We start from the raw sequence: 22,229 nt of genomic DNA, 5'->3' as shown, positions 1-22,229 counted from the left end.
AGATGGAAAGCCCAGAATAACTTAATCCAAAATTGCCACACATTAAATACCTTAGGAATACCTTATTGTTAAATTAAACGACTACCAGACACTGAAGATGAAGAAGCAGCACCGTCTCTTGAATAATCAGAATCGATGTGCATAGGTTTCAACCCCTCGAGCAATCTGCCGTCATCCACATTTCCGTGTGAAACAGCTGACTAAAAATATAGGAATAATATTATGCTGGGTAAAAATAAATATTAGAAGTCATGTGATAGCTGCTTGAATGGCGAGGAGACGGCGCTTTACGGTCGCAAGCGTGCATCTCCTCAACCAGGGCAATCAATCAATACATCCAAGCCACTAAATATTAGAAGTCAACAAGCCCAATCAATCAATACATCCAAGCCACTAAATATTAGAAGTCATGTGAAGGGCTATTTAAAAATAAAACCGTCGTAAAAAATTTCCCTGATGGGTAGGGTTAGCGGTCAAATTTAACCCCTGATTCCAACCTTCCATGGAGAATATTTCTCGGGAAGCGCACTCCACCGCATTGGTAACTAGGTTGTGCTTGGACCGCGCCGGGAATTAGGCGGGTGTTAGTGTTATTAGGACCCGAATAAATTCTTCGTCTGCTTTGCAGAAAGATCGTTAATCCAAATGGCTACATTTTTTTCATTCATCAGAGCGATGGCCAACATGAAGGCTTTCGTTCGGACGGGCCAAGCAGGGGACGGGCGAGAGAAAGCGTTGCTCGACCATGTCCTGCAGACGGCAGAGAGGGGCAACCCTCAGTCTGTTTTGCAGGCCATCGACTCCTATAGCGAGCGCACAGGCTGGCTCATGAACATTGGCGAGGACAAGGGCCCCTTTCTCGATTCCGCCCTTGTAAAATACAATCCCAGGGTTGCCCTCGAGATCGGGACGTACTGCGGTTACTCTGCTGTCAGCATCGCGTCGCAGATGCAGAGGCCGAAGAGTATGCTGCTAGCGGTGGAGATGAGCACCCTCAATTGCCAAATCGCCACACAAATCATCGACCATGCAGGCAAGCAAGAAACCATCAAATCTATTTCATGGCGGTTGGTTCACATTTCAATTAATTCAATTGCAAATATTGATAGCAAACTATTGAATAAGCTCATAGGTCAGCTGTATTGGTTCTTTCGTGTGGTTGAGGATATAGTCAGTGTGCTGGGATAATGTTGTCTATCCAAATTTTAATTCAAACTTGGTAATTATGGTTTACATTTCAATTAATTTAATCCCAAATAATAATAACAAATTATTGAATAAGCTCATGAGTTAGCTATATTGGTTTTCTCTGTGTTGTTTTACAGATATTTCGTTTAATGTTAGTTTGCATTTTGTTTGACACACTGATCTTTATTTTGATTGTAGATTTTAAACTATTGATTCAAATTTCAATTAATTCAATAGCAAATTCTGATAACAAATTATTGAATAAAGTTATATATTTGTTGTATTGGTTCTAATCTATGGAAATAATAATAATAATTATGATAATCAATATGTCTTTTTCATTAATTACATGTTATAAAATGGGTTGATATTTCGAACCAACTAATATGGTTCATTTAACCAATTAATGTAGTTCATTTTCAACACAAATAGTGAGAAAATCATTCTTAACAAAAATTTAAATATCAAATAAACATAGCACCTTGAAATAATTATGATTTCGTTAGTTGAGTGCAGGGCTATCATCCAAGGTGCGAGTAGTGGAAGGAAAATTCGACGAGAGACTGGACGCTGTTAGGCAATTTCTGGAAGAGATGGAGGCTAACTCCTTCGATTTCGTCCTCCTGGATCACTGGAAGGACCGCTATATGCCAGATTATCTGCTGCTGAAAGAGAATGGCATGATGAAGAAGGGAAGTGGGATACTTTCAGATGACATGGGTCCTATCCTTGGAGCAGACTTCAAGAAATATATCAAGACGCATCCGGAGGAGCTTGAGACACAGGAATTCAAGAGCAATGCTGAATATGTCTGTTGGATGCCACACAGTGTCTCTATATCTACTTATAAATTAGACTAGCTTGGCCGTACCGTTTTATTTTTTCCAATTGAAGAAATGGCGCCTAGAACAGTTCTCAGACCTACATAATAATACTGCCCTATTTACATTTACTGGTTACAGAGCTTGCTTGGTAGCTTCATGTGGCTTTAAGTTATAAAGCGTCTATACATAACGAATAACAGAAGGAAATGTGACCCCAAATACGATATCGATATCTCTGAAACACAATTTCCCCAAATACAAGCTTCCGCCGTCTGACAGTATTTTGAAGGGAAGCTTATCCTGTTTAATGGTGTATTTATCAACAAATGATTAACAGAAGGATTTTGTTATGAGGTCATCCTCTTTATGCGTTAAGGCCAAGCAGAGTCGGTACCAGCGCATGTGAATCAAATGCCAGTTCAATGTTTTTCCATCTCTCCCTTTCATACCTTCAATCATGATGTGTGCACATGTGATAATCATGTATGTTTTCACAAGTGAATTCTTAGTTAACGTGAGCCTGGAATGTTAATATAGGAGTTGTCTTTAAGAGATTTTTTGGAAGTTTTTCGGATGGGTTTTTTTTCGTCAAAATCCCGTAGCAATTTATTGAAATCGCAAGTTTGATAGTTAATTTCTGCACAATCAAAGCATTTCAGGGCTTTTTCAGGGTGCTGAATCCAAATATGCGGTTAAAAAACCATTTTAAATAATACAAATGAAGATTTGACCTCAATTTTTTCTGCCCCTGAATCTCCAAAAACTGGGATTTTAAGTTTATTCTATTTTTTACTCTAAAAATAACATGACAAATAAAGTGATCTGTATGTTTATTTTTAATGTATGATTAATGGAATGGAAAGTTTATTTTAAAGTGCAGTATAATGTCTAATCTAAAAATAATATTACAAATAAAATATAAGAGATGTGTACACTTATTTTTAATGTATGATTAATTGAGCTGAGAGTTCATTCTACAATCCACTGTGATGTGTGATCTTGGGTGTGCATTATCAATGTTGAAATTTTGTTCATGTACCCAAATAAAAAACTAAAAAAAAAATATACAAAATATTTAAATAATGTCTATTCATTCATTAAAAAAAAATTGCATGTGAAGAAATTGGTACTAAAAATTAATAAATTGGATAACTATAAAGTACAAAACTATAGCTATAATAAAATCATGGAAAAAAGCTAATAAATTAAGTCAATATAAAGTACAAAACCATATGCTATAAACAAACAATAGGGTATAATATTTTTCTCAAAAGCTACTTTAACACAATTAAATCCAACAACTAAAAATGAATGGTTTAGTAAGTTATTTTTTTGGTAGGTAAGCGCAAGGAGCAAGGAGTAACTTAAAAGTGCACCCATTCACGGTCAATCCAAAACCACGTAGGCTATGGTTTAGTAAGTTAGACTCAAGTGATATTTATATATAAATTAAATTCTGAAAATTATTTTAATACAATCAAATAAAAAAACTAAAAATAAATAATTTAGTAAGTTATAAACTCAAGTGATATATATATATATATATATATATATATATATATATATATATATATATATATATATATATATATATATATATATATATATATATATATATGAAAATCAATTAAATTTAATATAAAAAAATAATTAATATTAATGTAGGTCGTTAAATTTGACTATAAGAATTTAAGATAGTAATAATTTTTTAATACAAATTATGTTATATATATTCATTGTATATAAGAGATTCATTAAACACTTTAACAATAATTACAATAAATAATTTATATGAAAATGTTTATCTCAATTTATAAGCCAAATTAAAAATTTATAAATAAATAAATTAAGAATTAAACAATATAATTTACAAATAGATTAATAATTAAAGGTTATGACATTTTTTATGAATTAATTATGGGTGCCCTAATTATTAGATGAAATAGTTCTTTTTGGGGCGTTTTTTTTGTCAATTTTATTCAAAATCTAGCACAAATTTCTTAAAGTTATATGTTGAAGTTGTTTAATTTGTGAAGATCAAGTGCCTAAGGATTTTTTTAAGGTGTACAATCCATTTATTCATTCAACAATGTATTTTAAACAACAAGAAATCACAATCTTGAAAAACTGTATTGTCGGATTCAAGCCAAAAAGATCTTCCATCCATTAATTAGACTATGTCTAGTTAAGATTAAGATAATAATTATTTTCTCTTCATTTAAAAGTTTATGTTTCAACTATTAAAAATTAATAATCTAAAAAAATAATAAGTAAATATTTCTTATATATTTATTTTTAGACATAAATTAATATATTATAATTTATATTAATTTATAAAAAAATAACAAACAAAACATTAATACTGAGTTATACTAGAGATATGAATTAAAAACTATAATTTATATTATTGTGGAGATACCCAGTATAGGGTCACCTAAAAGTAAAAGTAAACTTAATGTTTAACTTTTAACGTTTTTACTCTAATGTATGCCCTATTTAAAAATCAATCTAATTATTATTATGTATAAACACAATATTAATTTAAATGAAGAGGTTTATGAACACTAAAAAAAGAGGTATGGTAAATAAATAAAACCTCTTTTTATATTTATTGCATAAACATCTTTATACTTACTAACACTAAAAAAGGAGGTTTTATTTAGGTGAAGTGTATGTGCCAAATATCATGGGCCAAATTATTATCATTAATATCATGCAAAAAAACATTACTAACCATAATATTAATATTAAAAGATTAATATTATTACTAAATCTTATTAATATATTATAAAATTAATATTATTAAATTTAATAACTTTAGATTGTTATATTATAATATATATTAATATATCTGATATATATTAACTCTAGATATATATGGGAGGGAAGAACAAAGACACACTGATAGAGGTGGAGAGATAGGGGAGTGACAAGGGAGAGATGGAGATAAAGTGAAGGACAGGGGGAGGAGGAATGAAGAGAGAGAGAGAGAGAGAGAGAGAGAGAGAGAGGGGGAAGAGAGAGGGAGGTAGGAGATAAATGGAGAGAGAGGAATGATGAGAGAGAGGAGGAGAAATGGATGAACATAGAGATGGAGTTGTAGGGAGAGAGAGGGAGGGAAGAAGAAATACATAGAGAGTGAGAAGTGCAGAAAGAAAGAGGGAGTGACAAGGGAGAGAGAGAGAGAGAGAGAGAGAGAGAGAGAGAGAGAGAGTATGTCTAGGGGTGAAATAAAGAGAAAAATAAGGAGGGATAAAGAGAAGGGACGAGAGAATGAGAGAGCATGGGAGAGGGAGGGATATAATAACATAGTTGGAGATAGAGAGAGACAGAGAGAGAGTGATGGGGAAGAGAGAGGGAGGTAGGAGAGAAAGGGAGAGAGAGGAAGAACAAGAGATGAGACTTGAGAGAGAGGAGGAGAGTGATGGGGAGGGAGGGGAAAGAGAGAGAGAGAGAGAAATGGGGGAAGAGAGAGAGGTAAGAGAGAAAGGGAGAGAGCGGAAGTACGAGAGCTAACTTGAGAGAGAGGAGGAGAGAGGGAGGGGGAGAGGAGGAGAGTGGGAGTGATAGGGAGATGGAGTTGGAGGGGGAGGGAGGGAGGAAAGAAGAAATACATAGAGAGTGAGAAGTGAGGAGAGAGAGGAAGTGACAAGGAGAGATGGAGAGAGTGTGTGTATGTTTGGGGCTGAGATAAAGAGACCAAGAAGGAGATATGGGGAGAATGGGGGAGATAAGGAGAGAGTAGAGAGGGAGGGATATATTAACAAAGTTGGAGGGTGAAGAGAGAGAGAGAGAGATGGAGGGGGAGGGGTAGAGAGAGAAAGGTAAGAAGAAAGAAATAGAGAGAGAACGGTGGAGAGAGAGGGAGTGATAAGGAAGATGGAGAGAGAGGGAGAGAGGACAATAGGAGGGAAGAGAGATAAAAGTGGGGGAGAGAGAGAGAGGGAGAGGAGGAGGAAGGGATAGATAGATAGATTGGAGAAAGAGAGTGTATGCTTTGGCGGTGATATAGAGAGACAGAGGGAGATAGAAATATCGATGGAAAGTGAAGAGAGGGTAGAAGAGAGAGATGGAGAGAGGGAGGGAGGGACAAAGGGATTGGTAGATATGGAGGGAGATATAGATATATATGGAGGTGGGAGAGAGGAAAGAATATTTATTGCACTAGATGCATTGATTTCAGTGTAGATGTTGATTTCTAATCCTATTTGATTACTTTCACTAGATGCATATATTTTAGTGTAGATGTTGATTTCTAATGATATTTGATTTCTTGCACTAGATGCATTTATTTCAATGTAGATGATTTCTAATCCTATTTGATTTCTTGCACTAAATGCATTGATTTCAGTGTAGATGGTGATTTTTAATCCTATTTGATTGCTTGCACTAGATGCATTGATTTCAGTGTAGATATTGGTTTATAATCCTATTTTATTACTTGCACTAGATTTTTTGATTCTAGTGTAAATGTTGGTTTTTAATCCTATTTGATTATTTGCATTAGAGCATTGATTTTAGTGTAAATGTTCTTTTCTATTTTTATTTCATTTCTTTCATTACATGCATTGATTTCAGTGTAGATGGTGATTTACGATTTGATGTAATTGGATGTATGATGGTACATTACTTTTAAAAGTGGTTGGATTAACATTGTGCATTGATTTGAGTGTAAGCACAAAAAATTATTGAGAATGTACATTTATCCTTGTGTTATAGTAATTCAACCTATTAATATTGGAGAGAAAGAGAGACAAGGTATGATGTTTAATACAATAGCTCAAGCTAAAAATTTAAATGGTTTACGATTTAACCTATCATTTTCATATAGTTGATATGAAAAGATGACAAAAATAACAAGGGTGACAATAAGAATAGTAGAAGAAAATAGTTTGAGATTAATCACAATGAAGACTATTTATAATTGACTATATTATAATTATTCACATTTCACATTTTCTATCATTCAACACTATTACATTGTCACTTTACATTCAAAATTTGTATTTCATCATTTTTCATCATTAAAATTATTAACAATATTTATCATATCAACAAACTGAGGTAGCTAAGCAAATTTATAATTAAAATGACCAAATTAATTTCAGACATATTTAGCATATTTAAAATGATTATATTAATATTAGATGAATTTACATATTATTGATCAAATTAATCATACATTCGTTAGATTTTCTTTGGCCACACATGACTAAAACCAACCTAGATCCATCTTAACTCTGGATCTATCATGCGCCAAGAGGGATCAAATCCCTTGAGGTGCAAAACTTCTTTTTGGATTGTAGAAAAATTTGAGGAAAGGTTTTCACCTCGAGGGATTTGATCCCTCTCGGTGGATGATAGACCCAAAGTTATATGGATCTAGGCCGGTTCTAATGGCAGAGGTTTCCTGAGACACATAATTTTATTAATTAGAAAAAAAAATTTACATCTTGATTTTGCAAGAGTTTACACCCGAACAACAAAACACTCTTGCAATGAGCTATTTATAAGCTCAATTTCCTAACTACCTCTAATTATGAATCACTTATTAAATAAAAAGTGTCCTCTTACAATAAATGATATTCAAAACAACTAGCTAACAAATCTCCTAAAATAGAGCCTAAGATACAACACATTTGGAGAGTCATATCTTGTTACAACAATATACTAATTCTAAATGTCTCCATTAAATAATTAAATATTCTAGAATAATAATTATTAATTTAATATCTTAAATTAATAATTATTGTATTCCAACTTTATAACCTATTATAATATTTAATTATTGGATCATCTAACATTCCCCCCTATGATCCAAAGATACATTACAACAGATACTAAGTTCATCCCTGAACTTATTAAATTTTATTCTACCAAGCGGTTTTGTGAAAATGTCGGAAATCTTATCTTCGAAAGGATAATAAACTGGCTTGAGGACATATTTGGCAATGAGAGATCTGATATGATGATACTTGGTGTCCACATGCTTTGTCTTTGAATGAAAAAATGGGTTCTTGGCAAGTTTGATGGCTAACTGGCTATGAATGAATAATGATGTAGCTTCTGCCTGAGAAATTCCCAAGTCCTGCAAAATTCTACGCAACCAAACAATTTCACATGCTGCTTCCCATGCTGAAATGTATTCTACTTCTGCTGAAGAAGTGGCCACTGTAGCTTGTTTCTTACAATTCCAAGACACTGTTGGTGACCCCATGTTCATTAAATAACCTGATGTTGATGCTCGATCATCAATACTTCCAGAAAAGTTGGCATCTGAATATCCACCAAGTACAAAGTTTTTAGTCTTTGTGTAAAGAAGACCAAAATCTTTTGTTCCTTGGATATATCAAAGAACTCTTTTGGCTACATTCCAGTGGCTGTCTCGTGGTTCCTGCATAAAAGGTGAAAGAATACTGACTGCATAAGATAGATCAGAGTGAGTATTTGTCATATAAATCAAATTGCCAAGCAATTATCTGTGAGTAGTATTGTCCACCTTTCCCCCCCTTCAAATTTTGAAAGTTTCAAGTTTTGCTCCATGGGGGTAAGAACGGGCTTGCAATCCTGCATTCCAAAGCATTGAAGAATCTCTGCTGCATACTTACTCTGAGAAATTAAAATATGATTTGGAAGTTGGAAGACTTCAACTCCAAGATAGTAGTGAAGTAATCCCAAATCTGTCATTTTAAAACCTACATGTAACTCCTTTTTCACCTGTGCAATATGATCATCATTATCTTCAGTAATGATCAAATCATCTACATACATAACAAGAATCACCAGATATTTTCCCTATTGTTCCACATACAAAGAATCATCAGATTCACTTAATTGAAAACCAACTTTCCGAAGGTAATGATCCATTTTTGCATACCAAGCTCGGGGAGCTTGTTTTAACCCATATAAAGCCTTGATCAATTTGCAAACTTTATTTTATTTCCCTTCAATTTCAAAATTTGGTGGTTGTGTCATATACACATCTTCCTGTAAATCCCCGTTAAGAAAAGCACTTTTCACATCCATTTGATGAACTTTCCACCCCTTTTGAGCGGCTAATGCAAGTGTTAATCGAATGGTGTTCCATTTATCTATAGGAGAAAACGTTTCCTCATAATCAATGCCTTCCTACTGCACAAAACCTTTTGTGAAAAGTTGTGCTTTATACTTTTCAAGTTCTCCCTTTTGATAATTCTTAATTCTGTAAACCCATTTGCATCCTATGGGTTTAACATTTTGTGGACAATCAACAAGTTTCCAAGTGTTGTTATCAATTACTACTTGATATTCTTCAACCATAGCCTATTGCCATTCTTTATGTCTTACTGCTTCTTTGTATGTGGAAGGTTCAGTAAAATCATTTTCTATTAAGGAAAAATTGCCTTCACTTCTATGTGACTTTCTGGTGCCTGCTTTATTCTGCTCATCAGGCTTTACATATTTCAAAAGTTGAATTGCCCATTTTGGTAGTTGATGCTCAATTGTTTGAGATTCTGAAAAGTCTCCATCATTGTAAAGAGGATTAATATAAACAGATGTTTGTTAATTAGTTGGAGATTTTGGAGGTGGAGAATCACTGTCAGAAGAACTGCGGCTACTTGGAGATGTGGATGAACTGCTAGAAGATCCAGATGGTGTTGTTGAAGTAGATGGACTCGATGAATCATCTTCAGATGAAGGAAAATCAAGTTCATACAAATGGTGAATTTGGTTGACTTTGTGTATTTCCTTTTCTTCGACTACCTTTAGTTTCTAACTTTTGAAGAAGTCTTTTGATTTCTTCAGCACTCTTACTCTCTGTTTCATAAAAAATTACATCCCTAGTCACAATAAATTTTCCATTGGTCAAAATATGATACCCTTTCTTCTCGTCAGAATAGCCAATCATTGTGCATTTTAAACTTCTTGAGTCAAGCTTAGTTCGTTTTTCTTTCAGAGCTAAGGCATAACATACTGATCCAAAAACTCTAAGATGTTTAACTCGTGGTTTGAAACCATACCAAACTTCATAAGGTGTGATTCCATCTAAAGAAGCAGTTGGAGATCTGTTTCTTAAGTAGACTGCTATGTGAATTACTTCTGCCCAATATGTTGGACTTAACCTATTGAAAGTTAACATGGATCTCACCATTCCTAACAAGGTGTGATGCATTCTTTCTACTACTCCATTTTGTTGTGGAGTGTAAACATTTGTAATATGTCGCCTTATGCCTTTTTCATTGCAATAAGTTTTGAATTCATTTGAAGTGAATTCTCCCCCATTATCTGTCCTGAGAGTACCTATCTTTTCTTTGACCTCATTTTCAACAAGTTGGGGAAAAATTTTAAACTTCTCAAATGCTTCTAACTTGTTCTTCAAGAAGTAAACCCAAGTCATTATGCTAAAATCATCAATAAATAGTAAGAAATATTTGTAACCACCAAATGAAGTTTGTAGTAGTCCAAAAATATCATTGTGAACTAGTTGTAGCTGTCTATTTGGATGCCATGAACTTGTTGGAAAACTCTCTCAACTTTGTTTGCCATGAATGCAAGCTTCACATTTTGCATTGTCCTTTTTGAAAGTTGACAGTCCCTTAACCATCCCTTGTATCTGCAATTGCGAAAGACTCTCAAAATTTAAATGTCCATATCTTACATGCCATAGTCTTATAGGTGAAATACCTATAGTTACTGCCCCTACAAAATCCAAATTCCTTGGAATAACTGTCCCTTTCATCCTTAACAATTTTCCATCTTCATAACCTGTCATCACTATTTGCAAGATCTGTTTGACTGAATTAATCTTAAATAAGCCATCTTCCATAATTATTTGATGTCCTACTTGTTGAATCGTGACTAAAGACAGCTAACTTTTCTTAAAGGTTGGTACATACCATACATTGGAAATCATTTTTTCTCCAATGCCAGGGAGAAAAACTTTAACTGATCCTTTTCCATAAGGAGTATGTTTTTTATCATCTGCAAGAAAAATGGAATTAAGATGGAAATCTTGAAAATTCCAAAAGAAGTCTCGTTGACAAGTCATGTGCTAAGTTGCTCCTGAATCCAAAATCCAGGCATCTTCATAATCACTCTTAATATAGGAGGAAAGTTGTAATGCGGTCGAAGAAGTGAAGACATATTCCGAGTCATTATCATCTTGATCATTTGCAAATTGTGCCGAGTGCTGATGAAACTTGGGAATTTTATTAAGTGAAGTTCGACAATCTTCAGCATAATGTCCAACTTTGTTACATCTTCGACAAATAATTTGACTTAAGTCTCTTCCTCTTCCTGAAGATTCTCCTCTACCTTTGCTTTGACTTCTATTTTGAGGTTGTCATCTACTTGGATTATTATTTCCTTGTCCTTGAAAATTGCCTCTTCCTTGATTGTTTCCTCTACCTTGAAAATTACTCCTGCCTGAATTGTTGCCTCTATTAAAGTTGTTTCCTCTGCTTTGGCTTCGACCTCAACTTTGTACATTATGTGCTGCTTGATTCTGATTGAAATTCCCTCTGCCTCTATTTCTAGAACTGTCAGTCGATGATTTACTAGTGCTGGCCTCTGTGAAAAGGACATCTTCACCAACTTTCTTTTTCTTCCCAAAGGTTTTATCATGTTGGGTCAACATTTCGTAAAGCTCATCAAACTTTAGTTTCTCTAAATTTCCAGTTAATTGTAGAGTCTCAAAAAAATGTGTGTAGGAAGAAGGAAGTCCAACAATTAAAATTGTGACCATAAAACTATCATCTACTGCTCGAAACCCAGAATTAATGATTTCCTACCTAATATTCTTAAGTCTTGAGATATATTCAAGAACATCACCTCCTTCAGTCAATTTTTGTTGCAACAATTTTAATTTTATATCAACTTTATTTGATTCAGGTTGAGTATCAAAGAAGTATTTAAAAGTTTTCAAAGCAGACCATGCATCTATAGCATTTTCTATATGGACATACATTTCATCATTGACAGAAGATTTAATGAGATCTAAGGCTTTGGCATTCTTAACTTCCCATTTTGCTAGTGTAGCTACATCTATGGGTTTATTTGGCTTAATATGACCATCACATATACCCTACCATAATTCATTATAAATGAGAGTGCTTTCGATGAGGCGTTGCCACGTTTTATAAGATTTTGTGCCTTCAAGTTTGTCGGAATCAGAAAACAAATTAATCAACTTTGACATTTTAGCATTGAAGATTCGCACCAAGAATAATAAAAATAAGAAAGTCAAGATGGGCAACACAACACACAACACACTACGCAAAAAAACCGATCTATCGGGGCTTGGCCTTAACCCTCGTATAGTCATTGAAACAAGAGAAAAATGACTAAGATTTGCACTTGGCTCTATTCAATTTCTCAAAAAAATTACAAGGTAACTTTCAAAATTTGACTTTTACAACAATGCTCTTGCAAAACTTGGTAAAAAAAGTGTTACCCCCCCCAAAGTAAAATTACTTTGAGTTACAATGTGATGATCCAAAAAAAACTTTTTTAAAAAAAATTACCCCACTCACCTTATTTCTCCAAAATAAAATAAGCCTTATCTCTCCAAAAATTTACAAAATTAAAAAATATTCCTTATCTCTCCAACAAAAACTTTTCACTTTTCCAATTCATCTTTAAACTTACTTAAAAACAAACACTGCCTAAAGCTGACGCTGGTTGACTGGCTCTCACGCTGGCTGGCTGCTATGCTGGCTGGCTATGTTGGCTTTACATGGGCAATGGTAACTTCCAATATAATAATCGTCCTGGCTAGCCCATTTTCAAAAAACTCTCAGGAATTGAAGCAACTGTATAAATACCTACAGAAATATGACTGATTTGATTTGGAGTTTTTCTATTTCTATGCGGCCACACAATTGTGTACTATTCTAAATGATATTGGCAAAGAATTGTAGAAAATGGTAGTCCGCATATAAAACTTGTTTCGACAGATAGATGCGAAGAATTCTTTATGGAGGATGTGCTTAGATACATATGCTGTGTGTATGTTAGAAGTTTCTTCTCAACAGTGAAAACCCACAGACAACTTAGCGGATTCTGCAAATGGACCACTTAAAAATCCACGCAGGATTGTTTAATGCACGTAGATTGTAATCCACACAAGCTTGTTTAAATCCACACAGGCTTGTTTAATCTCACTGCTATTATCGGCAGACATGATTTCAAGGCTTGGCTACTACTCATGCACTTGTATTTTTCATTGCTGATGGATTGATAGGTATACTAATCATGAATAAAGTGAAAAAGAACCACTGAAAAATGAAAAATGAGTATTGGAGATACATCTATGAAGCATTTCCTCCAGGGAAGTGTTACAGAACAGAATACTGAGATTAAGCAATCAAATGATCCTATTCCTCAATCGCAGAATTTTTTTTGGACAAACCTAGGAAAGAATTAAGAGAGATAGCTGAACAACTTCGCTGGAGAACAGATTACATTAGTTTATACAACTGCAATAGAATCAAATTCATTATTGACCATCTTGAAAAAATAACGCTTGAAAAATTCATTATTGGCTGTCTTGAAGAAATACGCTTGAAAATATGGTCCCAGTTTTGATCTGGAGCCCAAAATTCACGTTGATTGACCTCCCAGAAATGTTGGGAATGTAAACGCTTACAAAGGAAAGAGCATTCACATCGGGTTTATGACTACGGGGAATTACAACAATTCATGAAAAGCGCAGAGCCTTTTTAGTACATCACAATAGCCACACAGATTTTGCATATTTTTTTTTTGTTAATAATAAAAAAAGATTTTAGGAATTACAAATCTAAAATCAATAATAAAATTTCTGTTCCAAAAAAAATTGGACAAATTCCATACCAATCATTTGTTGATCAATTCAATGGAGTTTTCCAAAAACTTGTAGAGCTGGAATCTCCTCCTCCAATTCATTGCAGCATTACTAGAGCTCTGATACCACAATAATTGCAGAAGTGTCCTCAGACACGTAATTTTATTAATCAGAACAAAAGAAAAAAGTAAAAAAAATAAAAAATAAAATAATAAAATAAAATTACATCTTGATTTTGCAAGAGTTTACACCCGAAAATTAACACTTTTGCAATGAGCTATTTATAAGCTCAATGTCCTAACTACCTCTAATTATGGATCGCTTATTAAATAACAAGTGTCCTCTTACAATAAATGTTATTCAAAACAACTAGCTAACAAATCTCCTAAAATAGAGCCTAAGATATGACACATTTGGAGAGTCATTTCTTGTTATAACAATATACTAATTCTAAATGTCTAAATTAAATAATTAAATATTCTAGAATAGTAATTATTAATTTATTATCTTAAATTAATAATTATTTTATTCCAACTTTATAACCTATGATAATATTTTATTTTTGGATCGTCTAACAGGTTCTAGTTGGGGGCAACAATGCCACATTTTAAATTATTAAAATTATTATTATAATTATGTATATTTTTTACTCGTACAACATACTTTGGAAATTACATGATTAGAAATACAAATAGTAACAAACAATATTAATAAAACAATGTTCAATGATCAAAATGTCCAACTAATTATTTATTGAAAAGGAAAAAGTGATTATTCCATTTAGATGTGATATGAAGAAAATATTGAAAAACACATAAATCACTTAGTATTTAATCTTAATCTCTCTTCTTCTGCTTTTCTCTTATACACATTGGCCCACTTTTCCATCTTTTTGTATCGATCGTATGAAAAAGGAGGTTTAAATTGAAGGCCATCCAAAGATTTAAGTCAAGGTATCGCTCTAAAAGTAAGACCTTGCCGCTCTATCCTTCCAATATTAATAGTTTCCTTCTCTAGTGTCAATCCTTGGGACTTATGAATTGTTAATCCCCAAGCAAGTCTCAATGGAATTTTTCTATTATGACCTCTTTCAATAGGTATAATAGGAACAGTATGAGGGGATAGTTCATCCCATGGAACTCTGACATAATTATCAAATTTTACTAAAACATATGTTGGAGGATCAGGAGGTGATGTTCCAGGATTATACACAATATCTTGAACTACTCCAAGGGCACCATTGACAAGTCCTGCATTAGTCCATAAATTTGAAGTAAGCATAACCCTAGCTCCAACAACAAGAAGGAGCTCATTATCCAAATTTTCCTCATCTGCTTCAATGGTGTGGTTACTATCTAATCTTGTAGCAACACTATGTGCAACAGGGTGATTTAGGGATATCAAGCAATGCTTATTGTGATTGTGCACATCATCATTTGTTGCAAACAAATGTATAGCCTTATTAAATGACTCTTTTGTTGAAGCATCCAAATTGGAATATGTACATGTCATTAGTAATTTCCAGTCTTCTATTGTTGGAATCACATCTCTAATGTTCATTAATAGATGACAAAAAAATATTTGATCATTACTTTGTCCATCTTGCCTGAATATTGTATCAAGAGTTACAACAGTTGTGAATAAATTCCATAATTATTTTGCATGACCTTCAAATGCATATGTATGTCTATCCATAATAGGAGGTAGTTGCCAAAAATATCCAGCTAATATAATTGATATACCTCCAAAAGGAACTTCTTTATTATGAGGAAAAAATTGACGAAGTCGAGCATCATATGTGTTAACAAAGTTTTCCCTATAAAACTCATCTCATCAATAAGGATGTACTTAACATGTTTTATATCCTCTTGTAAGGTAAGAAAATTTTACCCTTGTAAATAAATGAAGTTCCTTATTGGTATATGAAGAGATGAGTGTATTGTTTATGCAAATATGTTGAATGTTGCAATGCCGATAGGGGCCAAAAGAAGCAATGGGCTCTTATGAGGAAGAGGGTCAATTTAAAGTGATTGTTTAATAACACTAATCAAGTGAGACTTGTCAGTACCTTTTGTCCCTTGGATAATCATATACAATGATTTTTTGTTTTCGTCTCCTCTGTAATGTTCAAAAATTATATTAAAAGTTCTTTTTTTATTTTCTCCGAAACTTTCAATTGAATTTTTTTTTAAGATTCGGTAGCAACAATTTCATTCACATTTTTCTTATTATATATGAATTTCACTACATGTCTTGATGTATCTTCATCAACAAAGCTAGAGCTCTAATTGTTCATAGCATCACAATCCATAAATCCAATCATGTCAAATTCAATGGCATGTATAAAATTATTCTTATACAAACCTGAAATAATCTCCCACTTGTGTTGCTTAGAATCATTTGGTACATGTAAAAACTCTTCATCCTCATTTGAAGTTGGATCCTTTGAAGGTATTGGATTATGATGAATATGCCAAGGATTATAGGAAATTTTTTCCCAATTTTGTATGATGTCATCATTTGTAGCTCCAATATCTATATGAAAATCATGAAATGACTTGTACAATACCAACTCAGACCAACAAAACTCCACAAACCTACCATTGTCGCGAGGGGGAACTGAAGAAAACTTAGGAAAGACTCATACAATGGCTTCATTATTTCGTGGTAACCATTTCTCTTCATGGTGACGTTTGTCATATGACCAAGATCTAGCAGCTTCTATCAATGAAAGGTGCTCCATACTCACAGGTCTCCTCATATATGCATCAATAAGAGAATTATCATTATTGTCATTATATGCATCAACTTTTACTTGTTTGAAAACCTTTGTCCCAACATTTAGAACAATGAATCTATGACTACATTTAGAAAGAGGAAGCTCCAAAAGCATATGGCATGTTTCTTGTGCTCCTATATCCCTCTCAACAATAGTCTCACACAACAATGTTCTATATGCACGTGTTGTTGGTTCATTTGGATTTTGAATAGAAGAAATACACATCAACATATCATGGAAGCTCTCTAACCTTTTTTCTACTTTTGCTACATATTTCGCTATGTAGTTAATCACAACATGCCTAGAAAGAACAAGTTTCCAATCCATATTTGCATGCCACATTATTAATGTTTCACGATTATGTGTATTTAATCTATCATCATTTCATCTAGGTTCATATATTTTTTCTCCACTTTCATCAACATAAAGTCTTGACATTTTGCATAGCTCCCATGGTGCCTTATATCTACACACCAATTTTCCACCCTTCTTTTGAAGGCATGATTTCTCATTGCATGTTATGTGGTGCTCAACACAATTGAGAAGTTCTTCATAGTCCATCATTGCATCAGATTGAAATATTTGTTCAGTGTTCTTTAAGCAAGGATGATCATCATCATTTCATTGAATATGGATCTTTATTTAATTTTTGTTGCATGGATTGAATGCATGGACAGATCTATCAAAGTATTCTTTTGCAATTCTAACTTGAGTGGGATCATTCCAATTCAATTTGTCCATATCAGGAGTATCTTTTAACCAAACAAATCCATGCACATGTGGAGATCCACGATTTTTCCATTCATAACAACACCAAAAATCAATAACATGATGAAAATTTTAAAATATCTCATCTCGAAACAATGTATGTCTCAATTGCACATAACTTGCAACAATGTGAGGATTATAAATCACATTTTGGCATCTCCATTTCCAATATGCACGTGTAACTCTTAGAACATGTCCAAATCTCATCAATCTATCTACAATTTTAGAATTGGGAAGGTTTTGTAAATCCCATCGTAACTCATCAACTACTGTACATAGTTCTGTCATTTTTTTTTTAAACTGCAGAAGATGCTTGAGCATGATGTCTCATGATAATATTAAGTAAAAGGTATCAAAATCAATGATGTCTCCAAAACTTATTATCACAAAATCCGAGGAGATGTTTTTCATATCCATGAAGATGCACATTTCTTAGTTGTGGTTGTAACCAATCATCTTCTCATCTAGTGAACAATGTTGGAAAATCCATATCAAATAACCCTTCAGTATTATACTCATTTAAGGAAGATGAACCAATTGTAGGCCAATTAATAACATCTGTAGTTTCACCATCTGGTTGGTTTACTTCTCCATTAGGATTATTTTCGCATGCTCGAATAAGTTTAATTTCCCTAGGTGAATTTGGAGGCCTTGCAACAAAGGATGTTGTGTCACAATCTTCTAAAGCATATTCATAACCTGAAGCTCATTCCAACATTGCAAAGTCCATGTCATTGTCCATATCTAGTAGTATAATAGAATTAAAAATTTGTGACACATTTGGTGTTTTCTTGATAACTCTTCCACAACATGCATACCAATTTCTACATCTTTATAATATGGATCATTTTGAATCTTATAAAGTAATGCATCTAGTACCTTTTGGCTTCTAACAGTGAAATCATAGTTTGATCCTTGCTGACCCTTTTTCACACAACTATCATTAAATCCAAGTCTTTAATATGTCGATGTGATTTCTTCGCAACGTCTTTAACATCTTGAGGAAAGTTGATTTTGTGTCCTCTATATTTGTATTTTCCACCTATTGAATCCATTACCTACAAAATTGGACTCCTTCATGCTATCAAGATTTCTTCAACTTGTGTAAGACTTCCAAGGATCAAAGGCCGCAACTTAGGATTCATATGATTTTGTGAAGAAAATCTATGCTTATTACCCTCTTTCTTACATCTTGTACACATTGGACCTGTGTTAATAGTTACCACTTGAATTCAAGGATATGACTCCTCACACACATGACACATTTGAGGATGAGTTAATTTATCAATTCATTCATGAAATATTTTATGTGAAGTAACTTCATCTTCATGTGAAATCATTGGTACATTGAACACCATTTCAACTTCATCATTTTCGAAGTCTATACCCATTGGTAAATTGGACACCATTTCGTGTTCATTATCACATTTCTCCATTGGTTGATGCCATCTTGATTCTCTTCTTCTATGCGTTCTTTCTTGTTCTATTTTTTTACTTTTTTATTATTCTTTTTCATCATCATTCATCCCTTCAAATTTATTTTTTTTCTTTCATATTCCTTTTTATGTTCTTGTTCCCTTTCATCCTCATTTTTACTTTATTTTTTCAACCTTTTTCTATCATGATCTTTCCTTTGTTATTCTTCCCTTTCATCTTCATTATATCTTTGTCGTTTATCCTTTTTATTTCATGATCCTTCCTCTATTGTTCTTCCCTATGATCATTAGTCATTTTTTGCCTTCGCAATCTTTGTTGCTCATTATTTTGTATCCTCTTCTGCTCTCTTTCAATTTCAATTAGTTCTTCCATATGATTTATTCCTTGTCTTCTAGCTCTTTGTCTCTGTTCACTTCTTTTTTCTTCAATGTTCTTATTATTCTTTTCTCCATTACTAGTACAAATGATGTTATATTCTTGTAAAGAAAACCAAACATATAAATTAACCATAATTATTACATATTTTTCTTTAAGACCTAGCTATAAAATATTTAATGCTTTTTAAATTGAAATTGACCTTCACATCATGGAGTGACTTAACAACACAACTCCTTACCCTCTATTCTGTTGGCATTATGATTCTGGTATGGCTCTATGTTACAGGTGTTGTACTTGATGGCAACTCTCTTAAGTGGCAATGCTCTGTTCAGGCTCTCAAAATGTTGGAAATTAAGAGGTACGCAGGTGAATGGTTCAAAAGGTGCGGACCCGCAGGTACGCTGGCTAGGAAGTGCGTACATACCCGCAGGTACACCATGTAAAAGGTGCGGACCCCAGTTCACTCACTTCAAGGCAGAGAAGCGCGCTCACGTGGGGTTTCTTATGTTTGGCCCGTGGTATTTAGCCCGCCGTTCTTGTTTCTATGGTTTTGGCCCGTGGTATAGGATCTAATTTAGCCCCGGTTTGGATCCCTTGTATTGGTTATTGATGGTTTTGTCCCATGGTGTGAATGAGGGCTTGACTATAAATAGGGAAGGAGATCACTTGGCCAAAGTATCTTTTTGCAAATTGAATATCTTAAGATCTGAAATATTGGGTTATCGGTTTAAAAGCTTGATCTATATAAAAGTGAAGTTGAAAGTGAATCTATGAAGTGTGATCTCTCGGGCGCATGATCAGATCTGGGCATCTGACTATCTGTGGTACACTGGTGGACTGCCAATTTGGCCCTAATCAGAGGTTCACAGGTAATTAACTGTGTAAGTGTGGAGGTACGCACAGCAGAAGAAGGCGCAGTGCATGGGTACGCAGAGCAGAAGAAGTCACAGTGCGTGGGTACGTAGCGCGATAGAAGGTTCAGGTGCGGAGGCATAGTAAAGATACGCGGTGCGACAGAAGCCGCAGGTGCGTAGCTACAATAGAGGTACGCGGCGCGATAGAAGCCGCAGGTGCGGAGCTACAATATATGTACGCGGCGCAACAGAAGGTGCAGGTGCGTAGATACGCAGTATAGAAGAAGGCTCTCTGCGGGTATACGCAGGGGAGCAGAAGGTGAAGTACGTAGCCACGCAGGCCAGATAAAGAAAAACTGCGGATCTATCTTAAGACTTTTTGTTGGCTGAATTTTTCTGTTGATAAGGTGTTCTGGGTTTAGTTTACTGTTATTATTGATCTGGTTACTGCAGTTGACTGTGTGATTTACATGTACTTGATGATCATTTGATGTTCATGGATCCAGTTTGAAAATTTATGAAAAGTGGTCCTTGAAAGAAAAGAAGTAGGGGGTTGTAGCTCCCTTCCAGAAGAGATTGGAAAACGAGAGAGAGTTGTAGCTCTCTGCAGGTTGCAGCCTGCGTACTGGTAAAGGACTGCACCAGTACAAAATCATTGTAAAAGGAGTTTCTAATTTGAAAGAAGATAGAGACATATTGCAGCAGGTGGTTTTCACCCACATTGGGTTTCCACCTTATATCTGGTGTTCTTTGGTGTGTCTATCTGTTTTTCTTGTTCATGCTCATTATTTTATGGTACTGACATGCAAAAATAATTCAAAGTATATATAAGGAAGATTTATTAAAAGAACTTGATAATACTGATTCACCCCCCCTCTCAGTATTATTTCCAACATATTCTATGCCCCATGGACTTAAACTCACTCAAGTTAAGTAGGAGTTTAAGGTTTAATTTATTTAGAATATAAAAATCAATTCAATATCCTAAAAATTATAATTTCTAAAATTTCCAATTAAATTTAATTTTAAGCAATTCCTAATTTCTAATCTTCACAAATAAATTTTATAAAAAGTTATGTCCATTCAAATGTGATATGGAAACAATATGAAAAACACATGAATCACTTTGTGATTTATTTAAAAACAATATTTAAATTAAAGCATATCATAAATATAAAATATAATATAACATATATTGATATTTTCTATTTCAATTATACATAAATCACCTATTTATATTCTTAAAATATTTTGGGAAATTATATAGAAAACTTAAATGTTTACAAGTTGAACAAAAAAACCCTAAGTGGGAAGATATTTTAATCTTAGATATAATATCAAAACATAGATCCATCTATTAAAATACTTAAATATAAATAAATTTGATCTACATTTTATTTAACTCTAAAATCTATTGAGCATTTTGCTCGAATTTGAAACGAAACTTTTGAGTAGAGGATAGTGCCGATATGGGGTTACTGAAACTGATATTATATTGGGGAGGCAGATAGAGAAATTTATTTGGATTGTATTTATTGCAGTCTAGTAGATGTTCACCAAATTCTAAGGGTGGATAGGAGAGACATAATAATAGTGTGGATAGCAAGCCAAACATGTTGATAATGGATACAAGATCTTAGAGATTTTTTATTTCCTCCTCTATTATCTATTATTAATGGTCTCAATGACAAAGGTGTTCAAGTAGAGAGAGCATTTATAAATTGTTAAATTTCTATAGGAGAAATTTTTCATTCAAAAATTATAATAATCTTAGATGAATTGAAGGATTGATTGGACATAGTTTAGGAGTTGTTCTTGCAACATTATGGTTATATGACGTTAAACATATTCTGAATGCACATTCAATATCACAGCATATACATGTTACCTTGTTAACATTCTCATCTTTAGGCGCAGTAAATACATCATTCACCTTTCACAAGGTTCAGAGTGTAGAAAACTTACTTGTAAGTGGAGAGCACAGAGGAAATGAATCCAGCAATTCAGCCAAAACAAATCTAGTGAATGTGAAGAATAATGATTGAAATGTGTTGGGTTAATAGATTTGTAATTGTCTATCTATAGAATTATTTTTTTTAATGAGCCGACATTAAATTTTATTTATACAATTATTTAATTTTTTTATGAGCCGACATTAAATTTTAGATTTTAAAAAAATATTATTTTGATGACAGATG

At 33.5% G+C, this 22,229-nt stretch overlaps 2 protein-coding genes across 2 annotated transcripts; one reads left to right on the top strand and one right to left on the bottom strand.

The window, feature by feature from the left end:
• The first annotated feature begins 534 nt into the window (after positions 1-534).
• Positions 535-2,403, top strand: LOC149261978 (uncharacterized). Its single transcript, XM_089382874.1, has 2 exons — positions 535-1,033; positions 1,705-2,403. The coding sequence occupies exons 1-2, from the start codon at positions 646-648 to the stop codon at positions 2,046-2,048; spliced, it is 732 nt and encodes a 243-aa protein (XP_089239000.1). The 5' UTR covers positions 535-645; the 3' UTR covers positions 2,049-2,403.
• A 12,360-nt stretch (positions 2,404-14,763) lies between these two features.
• LOC149261977 (uncharacterized) lies at positions 14,764-15,327 on the bottom strand. Its single transcript, XM_089372877.1, has one exon. It carries the CDS (start codon positions 15,325-15,327, stop codon positions 14,764-14,766), a length of 564 nt encoding a protein of 187 aa, XP_089229003.1.
• Positions 15,328-22,229: the final 6,902 nt, after the last annotated feature.

This window comes from Pinus tabuliformis, chromosome 6 (assembly GCF_031772625.1).
Source record: "Pinus tabuliformis cultivar Carrire ecotype Pingquan chromosome 6, CPIR1, whole genome shotgun sequence".
Taxonomy (NCBI): Eukaryota; Viridiplantae; Streptophyta; class Pinopsida; order Pinales; family Pinaceae; genus Pinus; species Pinus tabuliformis.
This window is presented reverse-complemented; position numbering and strand designations above follow the sequence as displayed.